We start from the raw sequence: 16,880 nt of genomic DNA, 5'->3' as shown, positions 1-16,880 counted from the left end.
GGGTCTATATGATAGAAAATACCCAAAAGTGACACCATTCTAAAAACTGCACCCCTTAAGGTGCTCAAAACCACATTCAAGAAGTTTAACCCTTCAGGTGCTTCACAGGAATTTTTTGAATATTTAAAAATAAAATGAACATTTAACTTTTTTCACAATAAAAATATTTAAGGTTCAATTTTTTTTATTTTACCAAGGGTAACAGGAGAAATTGGACAGCAAAAGTTATTGTGCAATTTGTCCTGAGTACGCCGATACCTGATATGTGGCGGTGCATGGCAGAGCTCAGAAGGGAAGGAGCGCCGTTTGACTTTTTCAATGCAAAATTGGCTGGAATTCAGATCGGATGCCATGTCACGTTTGGAGAGCCCCTGATGTACCTAAACAGTGGAAACCCCCCACAAGTGACTCCATTTGGAAAACTAGACCCCCCAAGGAACTTTTCTAGATATGTGGTGAGAACTTTGAACCCACAGGGGCTTCACAGAAGCTTATAATGCCCGGGCGTGAAAATAAAAAAAATCGTATTTTTTCCACAAAAATGATCTTTTCACACCCAATTTTTATTTTCCCAAAGGTAACAGGACCCTAAAAGTTATTGTGCAATTTGTCCTGAGTATGCTGATACCCAATATGTGAGTGGAAACGACTATTTGGGCGCATGGCAGAACTCGGAAGGGAAGCAGCGCCATTTGACTTTTTTGGCTGGAATTGAGATCGGACACCATGTCGCGTTTGGAAAGCCCCTGATGTACCAAAACAGTGGAAACCCCCTACAAATGACACCATTTTGGAAAACTAGACCCCCCAAGGAACTTATCTAGCTGTGTGGTGAGCATTTTGAACCCCCCCAGTGCTTCACAGAAGTTTATAATCCCCGGGCGTGAAAATAAAAAAATTGTATTTTTTCCACAAACATGATCATTTAGACCCCAATTTTTTTATTTTCCCAAGGGTACCACGAGAAATTGGACCCCAAAAGTTGTTGTCCAATTTGTCCTGAGTAAGCTGATACCTCATATGTGGGGGTAAAACACTGTTTGGCCGCATGGCAGAGCTTGGAAAGGAAGGAGCACCATTTGACTTTATCCAACACAGAATTGGCTGGAATTGATATCAGATGCCATGTTGCGTTTGGAGAGCACCTGATGTGCCCAAACAGTGGAAACCCCCCAATTCTAACTCCAACCCTAACCCCAACACACCCCTAACCCTAATCTCAGCCCTAACCCTAGCCCTAACCCTAGTCCTAACCCTAGCCCTAACGGGAAAATGGAAAATAAGTACATTTTTTAAATTTTATTATTTTTCCCTAACTAAGGGAGTGTTAACGGGGGGTTTGATTTACTATTTATGGTGGGTTTTTATGTTTGGCAGCTGTCACACGCTATAAGACGCTTTTTATTGTAAAAACAGTTTTTGCATCACCACATATTGAGAGCTATAATTTTTCCATATTTTGACCCATTGAGTCATGTGAGGTCTAATTTTTTGTGGGACAAGTTGACGTTTTTATTGGTATTGGTAATTTCGGGCATGTGAAATCTTTTGATCGCTTTTTCTTCTGATTTTTGGGACACAGAATGAACAAAAAACAGTGTTTCATGAATTTCTTTTGGGGGGTGCATTTACACCGTTCCGCTTATGGTAAAATTGATAAAGTGGTTTTATTCTTCGGGTCAGTACGGTTACAGCGATACCTCATTTATGTCGTTTTTTATGTTTTGGCGCTTTTATGCAATGAAAACAATTTTATATAAAAATTATTTTTGCATCGCTTTATTCTGCGAGCTATAACTTTTATATTTTTTCACTGATGATGCTGTGCAGCAGCTTGTTTTTGGCAGGACAAGATGACATTTTCAACGGTACCTTGGATATTTATATGCGTCTTTTTGATCGCGCATTATTGCACTTTTTGTTTGGCGGTATGATAATAAATGATTATTTTTTGCTTCATTTTTTATTTTTATTTTTTAAGGGGTTAACTAATGGGACTCTTTTATAGGGCGGGTCGTTACGGACGCGGCGATACCAAATATGTGTACTTTTATTGTTTTTTTTTATTTCCAAAAAATGAATTTATTAGGGAATATTTTTCTTTTTTAATTTATTTAGCGATTTTTTTAAAATTATTTTTACACTTTTTTTTTAACTTTATTACATTGTCCCAGGTGGGACATCACTGTCCTGTAACAGATCGTTGATCTGTCACATCACAGATTGCTGTGACAGATCAGCAATCTGTCACAGGCACTGCACAAGGCTTCCTCGCGCCGGCGCTTTGCAGGCACTGAGGAAGCCAGCTCCCTGCAGGCCCCCGAAGGTTCCCGTTGCCATCTTGGATCCGGGGACCTGGAGGGAATGAGCCCCCCACAGCAGCGCTGCACATTGCGCTGCTGTGGGGGGCTCAGGGAAGCAAGGAGGAAGCCCCCTCCCTGCCGATGCTTCCCTTTAACCCCCGGTACACCGCGATCATACTTGATCGCAGTGTGCCAGGGGTTAATGTGTCGGGGGCGGTCCGTGACCGCCCCTGACACATTGTGCCGGGTGTCAGCTGTGATAATCAGCTGACACCCTGCCGCGATCAGTGGCGCTCCCCCCGTGAGTGCCGCTGATCGCTGTGACATAATATTTCATCCATGGGAATTAGGTCCCAGGTCACATGGACAGAATATTACATCCAATGTAGGAAAGGGGTTAAATGGGTGAGGTGGGGGGAGTGATACTGCACATGATGAAATGATAGGGGTATAGGGGGCTGCAAATAATGAAGTACGGGGGACTGCAGATGAAGTGAAGGGAGGTTAGGGTACTAGAAATGATGAAGTAAAGTGGACTGCAAATGATGATGTGGCGGTGATGGGGACTGCAAATGATGATGTGGCAGTATTTGTTCCGTGTGTGGTATTACTGGTCACCATGTGGTGGTGATATGTGATCTGGACATGGTGCGGTGGTATATGTCTCTTGCATGTGATATTGTTCGGTCACTGTGGTGGTAATATGTGGTCTGGACATGGTGTGGCGTATTTGTTCCTTGTATATGGTATTATAGGTCACTATGTGGTGGTAATATGGTGTCTGGTCATGGTGTGGTGGTATTTGTCTCTTGTATGTGGTATTATTGGTCATTTTAAAAATTGAAAAATAAATCAAAATATACCTAAATTGTATTGGATATTTTAACAAATGTTTGATAGGTTAGAGTAGAGTAGACTCTGGTCAAAAGGGTCTACCCTGTCATCGTGGCAGATTAAAAAATCTTTTGGCCAAAACAAAATCTGCTGGCTGTGTGTGTGATCTCGTGATGGGAACTGTTAATGTGTGATTGGTGAGAAGTGGAGCTTTTCCAAGAGAAAGGGGTGGGACTGTGGACAGTTCAAGGGGTGGAGGCAAGGCTGGGGTGGAGCCTGAGCGGAGTCTCAAGGGGGCCCCGAAAATTTTGCCAGTATGGGGCCCTGAAATTCCTAGTGGCAGTCCTGCTGGGTATTAACATGCGAGACTCGTCTGAGTTTCTCGCATGTGTGATCCCAGCTTACTGCATATATCACCACATACAGCAACGCTGGCAAATCCCCACAGCACAGTCTGTGCTCTGTGGTGGATTCAAAAGTCTGCAGTCACACACAGTGACTGGAGACTTATCAATTTAGACCCGACAACCCCTTTAAGGCCAGGGTCACACTAACCGACGCAAAATACGGTCCGTAGTTTACAGGCGTAATACAAATGAATGACCCCTAAATAGTGCTCCGTATGTCATCCGTAAGCAAGGTGTGGTCACGTATTTTGCGCATGTAAACATCCGTATGTAATCCGTATGCCATCCGTATGCAATCCGTATGGCGAGATTTTCTCACCGCCTTGCAAAATGGACATATAATGGAGCCCTATGACAGGGTTTCTAACAGAAATGAAATAATAGATATAGACACATAGAATGCATATATACACATACATGTCATTGTGACAAACATATACAGTCATATGTAAAAGTTTGGGCACCCTTATTAATATTAACCTTTTTTCTTTATAACAATTTTGTTTTTTGCAACAGCTATTTCAGTTTCATATATGTAATAACTGATGGACTCAGTTATATTTCTGGATTCAAATGAGGTTTATTATACTAACAGAAAATGTGCAATCTGCATTTTAATAAAATTTGACCGGTGCAATAGTATGGGCACCTCAACATAAAAGTGACATTAATATTTCGTAGATCCTCCTTTTGCAAAAATAACAGCCTCTAGTCGCTTCCTGTAGCTATTAATGAGTTCCTGGATCCTGGATGAAGGTATTTGTGACCATTCCTGTTTACAAAACAATTCCAGTTCAGTTAAGTTTGATGGTCGCCGAGCATGGACAGCCCGCTTCAAATCATCCCACAGATGTTCAATGATATTCAGGTTTGGGGACTGGGATGGCCATTCCAGAACATTGTAATTGTTCCTCTGCATGAATGCCTGAGTAGATTTGGAGCAGTGTTTTGGATCATTGTCTTGCTGAAATATCAATCCCCTGCGTAACTTCAACTTCGTCACTGATCTGCTGATACTGAGTTAAATCCATGCGACTCTCAACTTTATCAAGATTGGCCACACAGCCCCAAAGCTTGATGGAACCTCCACCAAATTTTACTGTGGGTAGTAAGTGTTTTTCTTGGAATGCTGTGTTTTTTAGCCTCCATGCATAACGCCTTTTTGTATGACCAAACAGCTCAATCTTTGTTTCATCAGTCCACAGGAACTTCTTCCAAAATGTAACTGGCTTGTCCATATGTGCTTTTGCATACCTCAGGCGACTGTTTGTGGCGTGCTTGCAGAAACGGCTTCTTTCGCATCACTCTCCCATACAGCTTCTCCTTGTGCAAAGTGCGCTGTATTGTTGACCGATGCACAGTGACACCATCTGCAGCAAGATGATGCTGCAGGTCTTTTGAGGTGGTCTGTGGATTATCCTTGACTGTTCTCACCATTCTTCTTCTCTGCCTTTCTGATATTTTTCTTGGCCTGCCACTTCTGAGCTTAACAAGAACTGTACCTGTGTTCTTCCATTTCCTTACTATGTTCCTCACAGTGGAAACTGACAGGTTAAATCTCTGAGACAACTTTTTGTATCCTTCCCCTGAAAAGCTATGTTGAATAATCTTTGTTTTCAGATCATTTGAGAGTTGTTTTGAGGAGCCCATGATGCCACTCTTCATAGGAGAATCAAATAGGAGAACTACTTGCAAGTGGCCACCTTAAATACCTTTTCTCATGATTTGATACACCTGGCTATGAAGTTCAAAGCTCAATGAGGTTACAAAACCAATTTAGTGCGTCAGGAAGTCAGTACAAAGTAGTTAGGAGTGTTCAAATCAAGAAAATGATAAGGGTGCCCATACTTTTACACCGGTCAAATTTTGTTTAAATGCAGATTGCACATTTTCTGTTAGTACAATAAACCTCATTTGAAACCAGAAATATAACTGAGTCCATCAGTTATTAGATATATGAAACTGAAATAGCTGTTGCAAAAACCAAAATTGTTATAAAGAAAAAAGGTTAACATTAATAGGGGTGCCCAAACTTTTACATATGACTGTATATATATTTATATTTCACAGAGTTTTTCATAGCAGAATAGCCGCTAATTAAATTGTCGGCTTCTATCAAATCATTCCCCAACCCGACATGAAATGACACATGGTTTAAATTCAGTAAAGCATTGCCTTAAAATAATGCGTGGTCTTCCCATTGCCCTTACAATCGAATGGTGACATTAACCCTTTGTTAGATTAGCCCACTCGCCACCACTATAGGGCAATGGGAAGCCCACACATTTTTTTACAACGAATTAACCCCCTAAAATAACAACTACAACTCCCAAATTTTGCACACAAACCCTCATCTAATTATTAGTCAGGGATATATAAAAAAAACATGAAATGAAATGCTTTACTGAATGTAAACCATGTGTCATTTCATGTCGGGTTGGGGAATGATTTGATAGATGCCGGCAATTTAATTAGCGGCTATTCTGCTTTGAAGAACTCTGTGAAATATAAATATATATATATGTTTGTCACAATGACATGCATGTATATATATATATATATATATATATATGGATTCTATATGTATATATCTATTCTTTCTTTATTAAACCTGTCAGTGTGAGTTTACTGTATAGCGCACTGAATTGCCGGCTTTTCTAAAAGACACCGGGTGCGTATTTCTCGCAAGTCACATGTGTGGTCCGTGTGTAATCCGTATTTTTAGCGCACCCATAGACTTGCATTGGCGTATTACGGGCGTAGTATGCTGACAATCGCAGCATGCTGCGATTGGCACGGACCATAGAATACACCCTAGAAATATACGGCTGTTGGGAGCAAACCCATAGAGAATAATTTGTCCGTGTGTAATGCGTGCTTTTAACGCCTCTCACTCGTCCGTATTCCTCGCCAGTGTGACCCCGGCCTAACTTGCAGTATCACTTAAATTGACAGTAGGTATTACGGTTTTTGTGCCTCGCTGAATTGTAATTTCTAGAGAACAACAACCCCAACACATTAGTGAGAACCTGTGCAGAGATGCAGAGAACTTTCTAATGGATTCTGGAAAAGAAATGGAGCAAACATGCATAAAAATTCTTCTGTCCCAGGTCATTAAGGGTGTGGTGGGGTTTACCAGGACCAAAAGGTTTTTAATTATATACTATAAAGCCCAATTGGCCGTATGCACTCGTTTTCCTTCAGCATCTAGACAAAGTTTTCATATGTACACAAAAAAAAGTAATCAATTTGTATGTTCACCAAAATAGCACTAACCTCTTATAGGCCACAATTATGACTTTTTACTGTGTTGTAGATAAACCCTGCATGGATGTTCTATGTCATTCTGGAGCCCCCCATGTGGCAATCTATGACAGCTTAGTTCTGCACTGTAAGAAAGTTAAAAGGAGTCGCAAGGATCCAGACAAATACACTGCTCAAAAAAATAAAGGGAACACAAACAGAATATAACTCCAAGTAGATCAAATTTCTGTAAAATCAAACTGTTCACTTAGGAAGCAACACTGATTGACAATCAATTTCACATGCTGTTGTGCAAATTGCATAGGTAACAGATGTAAATTATTGGCAGTTATCAAGACACCCTCAATAAAGGAGTGGTTCTGCAGGTGGGGACCACAGACCACAACTCAGTACCAATGCTTTCTGGCTGATGTTTGGTCACTTTTGAATGTTCGCTGTGCTTTCACACTCGTGGTAGCATGAGACGGACTATACAACCCACACAAGTGGCTCAGGTAGTGCAGCTCATCCAGGATGACACATCATTGCGAGCTGTGGCAATAATATTTGCTGTGTCTGTCAGCATAGTGTCCAGAGGCTGGAGGCGCTACTAGGAGGCAGGCCAGTACACCAGGAGATGTGGAGGGGCCGTAGGAGGGCAACAACCCAGCAGCAGTACCGCTACCTCCGCCTTTGTGCAAGGAGGAACAGGAGTAGCACTGCTAGAACCCTGCAAAATGACCTCCAGCAGGCCACAAATGTGCATGTATGGCTGGAGTCACACACAACGATTAAAAAAACCAGTCCGATTTTAACGGTCCGAAATCGCACAAAGGTTTCTTCACAATGGCTCCGTCTGTGATCTGATTTTCCAGCGTAGAACCAATTTTATTCGCATGTAAGCATCCGTTTGACATCCATCTGGCGAGATTTTCTCACAGACTTGCAAAATGGACATCTAATGGAGCCCTATGACAGGTTTTCAAATTCAAACACAAAGGAAAGAATAGATATAGACACATAGAATGCAATATATATATATATATATATATATATATATATATATATATAATTCATGCAGATCTTCATAGCAGAATAGCCACTGTAACATTTGCCGGCTTCTGTAAATTCATTCCCCTACCCGACATGAAATGACATTGGTTTACATATAGTTAACCATGTCATTTCATGTTTTTTTTTTTATGTCTATCACTAGTAATTAGATGAGGGTTTTTGTGTAAAATTTTGGAGTTGTAGATGTTAATTTAAGGGGTTAATTCATTGTAAAAAATTGCGGGGACGCCCTGCAGCCTCAGTGACGTCAGTGGAATTCCCCGCAATTTTTTACAACGAATTAACCCCTTAAATTAACACCTACAACTCCAAAATTTTGTGCTCTTCACAGATGAAAGCAGGTTCACACTGAGCACATATGACAGACATGACAGAGTCTGGAGACGCTATGGAGAGTGATCTGCTGCCTGCAACATCCTTCAGCATGACCGGTTTGGCAGTGGGTCAGTAATGGTGTGGGGAGGCATTTCTTTGGAGGGCTGCACGGTGTGCCTAATTAAAATCTAAAAAAAAATCTAATCCATAAACAGCGTAATGAGAAAGAAAATATCAAAACCCCAGAAGTACATTGTTTTTGGTCATTGCAACATTGCAATTAAATGCAATAACAGGAGAACAAATCATCGCATCTACCCCAAAATGGTATCTATAAAATGTCAGCTTGGCATGCAAAAAATAAGCCCTCATCCAGTCTGAGATCTTGAAAAAATGGCATTTTTTTCCCCCAAACTTTGGATTTTTTTGTTTCACCACATAATTAAAAAAAGAGAGTCTATACATGTTTGGTATCTGCGAACTCGTAATGACATCGTACATGTCATCCCCTGAGGAAGAAGTTGTTAACTTTGAAACGCGTTGGGAATAAATGTATAAAGCACACCACTTGTGAGGAGTGATGGTCTGGCAGCGCACGCTTAATCCATAAAAGTTCTTTTCTTTGAATCTGATGATTTATGACCACGGCGTGGTCATTTGGATGTGCAGCAAGCTGACCTTTGTTCCTTTATGTCTGATACTCTCCGACATAAGGTGAGTATAACGAATTAATTTACATTCTCAGTTTCTCGGGTAAGACCCTATTGCGCTCTTTTTCTTTTAGTTTCTACTAAGGAGAATAATAATGACAGGTCAGTTTTAGCATTTTGTGAACGTGGTAAATAAACCCAAAAACCAAATGTGGAATTACACTTTTTTTTGCAATTTCACTGTACTTGGATTTTTTTTTTTGCCATTTTCCAGTACACTACATGGTAAAATCAATGGTGTCGTCCCGCAAAAAAACAAGCCTCACGTGGCCATATTGATGGATAAATATAAAAGTTAGGGGAGCAATAAACAGTCCTTTTTCCTAATCCTACTTATAATCTTAAGCATGCATGCAATCATTTCACTGCTGGTACAAAAATATAATAGTAAGGCTACGTTTCCACAATGAATATTTGACGTTGCAAATTTTCTGCAGCCATTATGTAAATTAGGTTACTAGGCCTTCAGCCTCATTTTTCTGTCAAATTTGGGCACTCTAAGCTTTGTAGTTAAATCATGGTTCATAATGCAACTCATTTTTACAAAGAGTTCCCAAAAATGGAGCAAAGTAACCCCAATGCTTTCTAAATGTTTTTAAAGCTTTAAGTTCTTTATTTACCTGCCAAATGTTTTCTGTGAAAAGTATTTAGCATCATTTTTTTTCAGAAGGTTTTTTTCCACATGTAAACTCCATCTATGAGGAACTCCTGAATTGTCTATCTCACAAGCAAAATCTTCCATCCAAGCTGTATTATTCATTGCCACTCCGATTTAACAGGATTTTCTAGATCTTCTGCAATAAAACAAAACCCTGGTAATATTATATAGCATAATTAAAATGTTTAAAACTAGATTAAAAAAAATATATATTTTTATAGCTGCCACATTGTCTTGATTTCAGTGCCAGATGCAGGTCTGGGTTTCTCCACTTTTTCTTTGCTTTCCACAGAAGAGAACATTCTGCATAAATCATAATGGAGAAGGGGGCCGATGAAGCTAATCAACTGCGCAAAATAACCAGCCCCCTTCACACATGTCACTCGTCAAAACAAGCGCTGACATGGGGTGGGGTAGTAAGATTTGTGAAATTATATGCAGAAGTGAGGCTACGAGTGTCATATCAGGATACCGGGGCAGACATCATCATGTTTTACATTAGAGAGTTTTACCAAGTTGTATTTCAATCACAATTATTCAGAAGTCTTGGTTTTGTTTTTAAAATGGATCTCTTTTACACGTACTTGGTTTGTATGTATGTTTTTACCATACATTTGGCATCCATTCTAATTCTATTCAATACAGGTGTAAAAGCTTCTTTTTCTTTTATAGAACATTTAAAAAACAAAAGAAAAAAAAAAAAAGCAATGCGGTGGGGCTTTTACAGAATCATTGACTTGACTGGCCAATTTTAATTTGCAAATTGGACATATCTTCATTGGGGGTGGCATGGACAAAAAACGGGGACCCCTTTTGGATGGTGACAGAAAAAAACATACAGGAAACAGCAGAAATAAAACAAAATGGTGAGAATGTTCCAATTTTATTGCCACTTGAATATATTGTACAGCCACCTTGTTACGCCAGATATAATTTACATGCTATCCTTAATTGTGAAAAATTAATGCACTTGCTCTCTATACTGTGTGACCGCTGTCATCGCATTTTTTCCTCTTCAGTGATACGAGCTTTATCTATTTTAAATGTATTGTGTATGTTGTTAATGCTACTAATTGTTCTGTTGGTATTATACTAATTTTAAAATTGTTCAGTAAAAGCTATGTTTTAAGGCCTCATACCCATTGGCGATTAAAAAAACGGTCCAATTTCTGGACTGGAAAAAAGGGTGGAGTGTTATGCCAGTGTCATGCGATTTTTTTATTTTTGCATCCGTTTTCCATCTGTTTTTCATACGTTTTTTTTTCCCAGCCACTCTTTTACTACAGTCATTTACAGGACCATTTACAGTGTTCTATACCACAGAATGGTGATGTATGCGTTGAAAACGGATGGTCCGTTTTTGGTCCTTTTTTTAATCGCACCCATTGACTTCTATTAACGAAAATTGCTGCAAATCGCAGCATGCTGCGATTTTTTTGTCAGACCGATTTTGGCTGAGAAAAAAAATCGCAAGTGAGATGTCACCCATTCACTAACATTGGTCAGAGTGCAATCCGATTAAAAATCAGATTGCAATCGTCCGATTTTATCGCCAGTGAGTATGAGGCCTAATTCAGCATTTTTTGCCATTTCTCAGGTCACTGATTCCCCTGTGACCTGCCCCCTATTTTACATACTGAATATAATATGGTTTTGAAAAAAAAATTCACATTCAGCAGGCAGGTGCGGGCGCTGTAACATGAGAAGGGAAAAATATGCACATTTTCATTTTATTCACACTTTTTTTTCAAAAACAATGTCTAAATAAAACAAAAATATGCATATTATCCCTGTATCATGCTACCACCAGCCCCAGATTTTTTTTTTCCCAAACCATGTTATTTTCAGTATGTAAAATGGAGGGAAGGTATGAGAGATCAGAAGCCAGACTGACGATTACCTAATCAGAGCACCACATGAAGATCCCCCACAGGCCGTCCCGGGGCATGAGCATATCATTAACACAAAACTGAAAATAAAGATTAGGCTGGAGTCACACTGCCGTATTTCACGTGTGAGAACAGCATGGTAAAACTAGCACTGGCTGTCAGCTCTCCTGACCTGAGCATGACATCTGCGTAGCAATCCATCACACTGTCATGCTCAGGTCAGGCGAGGTGGCGGCCAGTCCATGCTGTGCGATGCGATTATCGTATGAGAAATACGGCAGTGTGACTCCAGCCTAAAACAACTAACACAAGATGGATTTCATCACCAGTCATCATTTTAAGGCCAGGGTCACACATGCGAGAAACTTGCACGAGTCTCGCATCTCAATACCCGGCACTCGGGACCAGAGCGCTCAGCTGCATAGAAATACAGTGCCGGGTATTAAGATGCAAGACTTGTGTGAGTTTCTCACATGTGTGATCCCGGCCTAATCAGTATAACGGCTCCGACCTGACATTGTCTGTAGGTTACTGTGCACAATTCTACTGACTGGTTCCCTTTAAATAATAGTGTTACATATTCCCTTACCTGCACTAGTTCAGTTACAGCAGGGTGTCTGCTCTGATCTTGTAAGGGTATGTTTCCACGGTCCGTAACAGCAGCACTTTGGACACAGCACATGCCCGCTCTGTTCAAAGCTCTACACATGGTGATTCTGAATGTGTTCATTGAACCATGCTGAATTACTGCATCCTATACATTGGACTGTGATATTTATCTTGTGGAGATGAAGCATCTCCGCAAGATAATAGACCTGCTGCGGCCTGGAAAGATGCGCCGCATGTCCGGTTACGCATGGAAGACGGAAGCGTCCCTGCATGCATAGTGAAGATGGGATTTCATAAAATCCTCTCCACTATGCTGTAACATCTGGCCGCTGCGGATTGGATGCTGCGGCTGTACGCAGCATCCAATCCGCAGCATTTACTGACCGTGAAAATATACCCTAAGAGACAGGCCAGGAGCCTTCTGTTAGGCTGGTTTCACACGTCCTGATATTTCCTGTACCGGAAAAAACGGTACCGGAGATATCCATGTCTGTGTGTCCGTGTGTCAATTTGTCAAATTCGTGTGGCATCAGTGTGTACCATCTGTGTGTGATCCTGTGCTGTCCATATGGTGTCCGTGCATTGAAACAATTTGTTTCAATGTTAACCCTATGACTTTTAAAACGCACACGAATGGCACACGGACGCCATCCATGTGCGGTACGTATTTACACGGACCCATTGACTTGTATGGTTCGTGTGATCCGTGCTGTGGCTCAAAACATGTCAGCGTGTATTGCACACAGACACACAGTCCATAAAAACACGCTGACATATACATAGACCCATTCATTTGAATGAGTCTACGTGTGTCAGTGTTTCCGGTACGTAGGAAAACTGTCACCACACGTCTCAGAGACACTGACGTGTGAAACCGGCCTTATATGCTGAATACTGCAATCACTTGTCGGAGTTTCCACAATTAACAGCAATAAGTGTGGATAGTTGTGATGTCTGGTTTTGTGATCATGGTGAATGGATATGCTCAGCCTGATGTAAGAGGCTTTTGTTGAGTAAAGTGTGGATTTTTTTTACTTGATGTTATTTTCTTCTGCCGAGTTAAAGGACGGCTTAAAATAAGCTTCTTTGGCATTTTTTACATCTATCAAAGGCTTTCATTTTGAAAATCCTGTGCTACACAACAAGAAATTTGACTTTAATGGGTATATGTTGTTACCATGAAAAACAACAACTATGTGAAACTCGTGTGAATGGAGCCCTAACTGTGAGAAATCAAAACAAAAATGTGGACTCCATTAATGTAATTATGTCAAAATGGAGCCCTCAAGATTAGATCCCCCTCAACCCCAAGTGTGGGGTGAACATTGTTACTTACAGAAGTCCTTGTAGCAGCCTAACCTGCTTGTAGTCAGTAATACACTCCTCTGTCGCTGCCAATACATCTATCCCCAATTTCTCCAGTAGCCCCACTGTCTCAGTGTTATGGCAATTATTGTGCAGCAGAGAAATCATTTCAGCGACTGCACATAGTCTAATATGCCATGACTTTACCAGAACTTGATAACACTAGCAAAACATTTAGACATGTTTTTTTTCCATTAGTTTTTTTTTTGTTTTTTTTGCAGGCAGAAAAAAAGTTGAGGTTGCATAGAAGCAAAAATTATGAGATTTCTAAAACATCTCACTCAAACTTAGATTTTTTTCCCCTTTTGACCTGTTTTTTCCCTCTTTAATGAACACAGCATGTTCGTTATTTTAATGAGATCCCTTCCTCCCCCACAAGGAGAGAAATGAAAAACAAAAGCGCAGTGTGTGAACATACCCTTATGGTGTATCAATTAATGTAATTCATTTGAGGGTCAAGTTTTTTTTTTTTTTTTTATCAAACTGGTATCTCATTGTTTTTATTTAATTATGATTTTCAAGCGCCATACCAACCAGTTCGATTAAACTGCATCAGACGTACAATGAAGGCTATCACCATCCAATGTGCTGGACGTGAAAGCCACAGAACAAAGACTATGAGGGTGTGTGCAGACGCTGCGGAATCCGCTGCGGATTAATCCAGACGGATTTTGCAAAAACCGCAGATAAACCACAGGTCAAAAGACCTGCGGATTATCTGCTGTTTTGCCTGCGGTTTGGTCCTGCGGATTCACCATCTCCACAATGGTGGAGATAGAAACCCGCTGCGGATTCCGCAGAAAGAATTGACATGTCAATTCTTTCTGCGGTTTAAAAACCGCAGCAAATCCGCGCTGATTTTTCCGCAACGTCTACACAGCGTTTTTTTTTACCATTCATTTGAATGGTACTGTACACCGCAGCTAAAACTGCTGCTGGTCTGCAGCGGCCAAAACCGCTGCGGAATCACAGCGGAATCCGCAGCGTGTGCACATACCCTGAAAGTGATCAACCCTGGACTAAAGGTGTGTAGTCCTTGGGTGCATGTACAGTGAAGAACCTGGACTATAGGTGACCAGAAAAATCTATTACCTCAGTTTATTAGTCAGTGTTGTAAATACAGTGTAGAATTTCTCAAGAACTACAATATCATAATAGCAGACATCTCATTAATAACTAGATGGAGAGTTTCTTCTGGATTATTAAGAACAATTCAATGATCACACTTTGTTAGATATGATGTATCACAATTTGGTCTTTCTTTGAGTGTAGATGACAAGGGATCATGTCTGCATGAGCTCCTGTGTAAAAAGACAGTGCAAAATTGTATTTTATAACATAGTAACACAGTAATTAAGATTGAAGGAAGACTTTAAGTCCATCTCGTTCAACCCATATCCTATCCTAACATGTTGATCCAGAGGAAGGCAAAAAAAACCCATGTGGCAAACAGTAAGCTCCAAGAAAATAAAATAATTTTAAGATGTATTAAATCCATAGGAACTTGCATAGCAAAGTTTGATACAAGTGCAAACCTTAGAAGTAAAACATAATGTGTAAAAACAATTTATATATTCACTAGAATTTAGCTAGAAGTGAAGGATTTTGTTACCTGCAGCTTTAGCATTTTACCTGTTTTGCTGTAAATGTCTGAGCTTTCTTTCTTCTTTGGTGTGAATGTGAAACAATGGAAAGACTTTGCCTTTATATCTGCAGCATCGTCTCCTCCTCTGGGATAATAATGGTTTCACAGAAATGAAACTACTCAGGTTTCAGTTCTCCTAAGGAATGTATGTCAATACCTGGATAAGAATGAAGTGATTAAACAGAGTCAGCATGGGTTTGTAACTAATAAGTCATGTCAGACTAACTTAATTTCCTTCTATGACGGTATCACTGATTGGGTGGATCAAGGAAATGCTGTAGATATAGTATATCTTGACTTCAGCAAAGCATTTGACAAAGTCTCTCATACAATCCTTATTGAAAAAATGACTAAGTATGGAATGGACAAGGCAACTGTTAGGTGGATTCATAACTGGCTTAGTGATCGGACCCAAAGAGTGGTCGTAAATGGCTGCACATCCAGTTGGAAGAATGTCTCAAGTGGGGTACCACAGGGCTCTGTCCTGGGCCCTGTATTGTTCAACATCTTTATCAACGATTTAGATGAAGGAATTGAGGGTAAACTGATTAAATTTGCTGATGACACAAAGCTAGGAGGGATAGCTAATACTAGAGAAGAGAGAGAGAGGATTCAAAAAGATTTAAATAAACTGGAGAAGTGGGCAGCAACTAACAGAATGGTTTTTAACAGGGAGAAATGCAAAGTACTACATCTGGGCAATAAAAATGAAAAAAGCATATATAGAATGGGAGGAATAGGTCTAAGTGACAGCACATGTGAAAAAGACTTGGGTATACTAATAGATCACAGACTGAATATGAGTCAACAGTGTGATGCAGCAGCAAAAAAGGCAAATGCAATTCTAGGATGTATTAACAGAAGCATACAGTCTAGATCACGTGAAGTAATTATTTCCCTCTACTCCTCTTTGGTCAGACCTCATCTGGAATATTGTGTCCAATTTTGGGCACCACATTTTAAAAAAGACATCAACAAACTGGAGCAAGTTCAGAAAAGAGCGACCAGAATGGTGACCGGTCTGCAAACCCTGTCTTATGAGGAAAGGTTGCAGGATTTGGGAATGTTTAGTTTGCAAAAGAGAAGACTGAGAGGAGACTTAATAGCTGTCTACAAATATCTAAAGGGCTGTCACATTGTAGAAGGATCAACTTTATTCTCATTTGCACAAGGAAAGACTAGAAGCAATGGGATGAAGCTGAATGGGAGGAGACACAGATTAGATATTAGAAAAAACTTTTTGACAGTTAGAGTGATCAATGAGTGGAACAGGCTGCCACGAGAAGTGGTGAGTTCTCCTTCAATGGAAGTCTTCAAACAGAGGCTGGACAGACATCTAACTGGGATGATTTAGCGAATCCTGCTTTGAGCAGGGGGTTGGACCAGATGGCCCAGGAGGTCCCTTCCAACTCTACGATTCTATGATTCTATGATGGCGTTTAGTCAATCTATTGGCCTAGAAAAAAAAAGAATGATCTAAAAAAGACTATATGTCTGTGGAAATGACTTTTTAATTAATGTAATAAAATGTTTTCTTTTGTTTTTTTGTTTGTTTTGTTTTTTTGTACATATTTTCAAGGAAAGTGAAGATGCAGTCACCAAATACATGTGTGAACTACAATCACCAATTCGCTGACAAGTGCAAAACAATAGTAGTTAATCTCCAAAGGAAAAGTTGGGGAAAATAAATTAATAGAAATATAAGAACATTTTTCCGCCATCAAGTCCCCCAAATATAAAAGCTTACATAGGGAGCTTTTACTTACAGCAGCTAGTGTTTCAAGGCATTTTTGTTCCTCTGCTTGCAAAATGCTGCAGCCAGATGTCG

At 40.1% G+C, this 16,880-nt stretch overlaps 1 protein-coding gene across 3 annotated transcripts in view; it reads right to left on the bottom strand.

The window, feature by feature from the left end:
* Positions 1-15,215, bottom strand: part of LOC141100722 (receptor-transporting protein 3-like) — a 37,618-nt gene extending 22,403 nt beyond the window's left edge. The window contains exons 1-2 of one of the 3 annotated variants that reach the window (XM_073589381.1): positions 15,020-15,215; positions 9,507-9,680 (exon numbers count right to left, since the gene is read on the bottom strand). In XM_073589381.1, coding sequence (XP_073445482.1) covers positions 9,507-9,646 — 140 coding nt within the window. In that variant the 5' untranslated portion in view covers positions 9,647-9,680; positions 15,020-15,215. Of the gene's footprint in view, positions 1-9,506; positions 9,681-12,022; positions 12,157-15,019 lie in introns of those variants that run through there. The other 2 variants (XM_073589380.1, XM_073589383.1) reach the window with 2 other exon arrangements.
* Positions 15,216-16,880: the final 1,665 nt, after the last annotated feature.

This window comes from Dendrobates tinctorius, unplaced genomic scaffold (genome assembly GCF_039654945.1).
Source record: "Dendrobates tinctorius isolate UK_male_01 unplaced genomic scaffold, ASM3965494v1 ptg000107l, whole genome shotgun sequence".
In the NCBI taxonomy this organism is placed as follows: Eukaryota; Metazoa; Chordata; class Amphibia; order Anura; family Dendrobatidae; genus Dendrobates; species Dendrobates tinctorius.
Note: the sequence above shows the minus strand (reverse complement) of the source record. Positions and strands in the feature narration are given on the sequence as shown.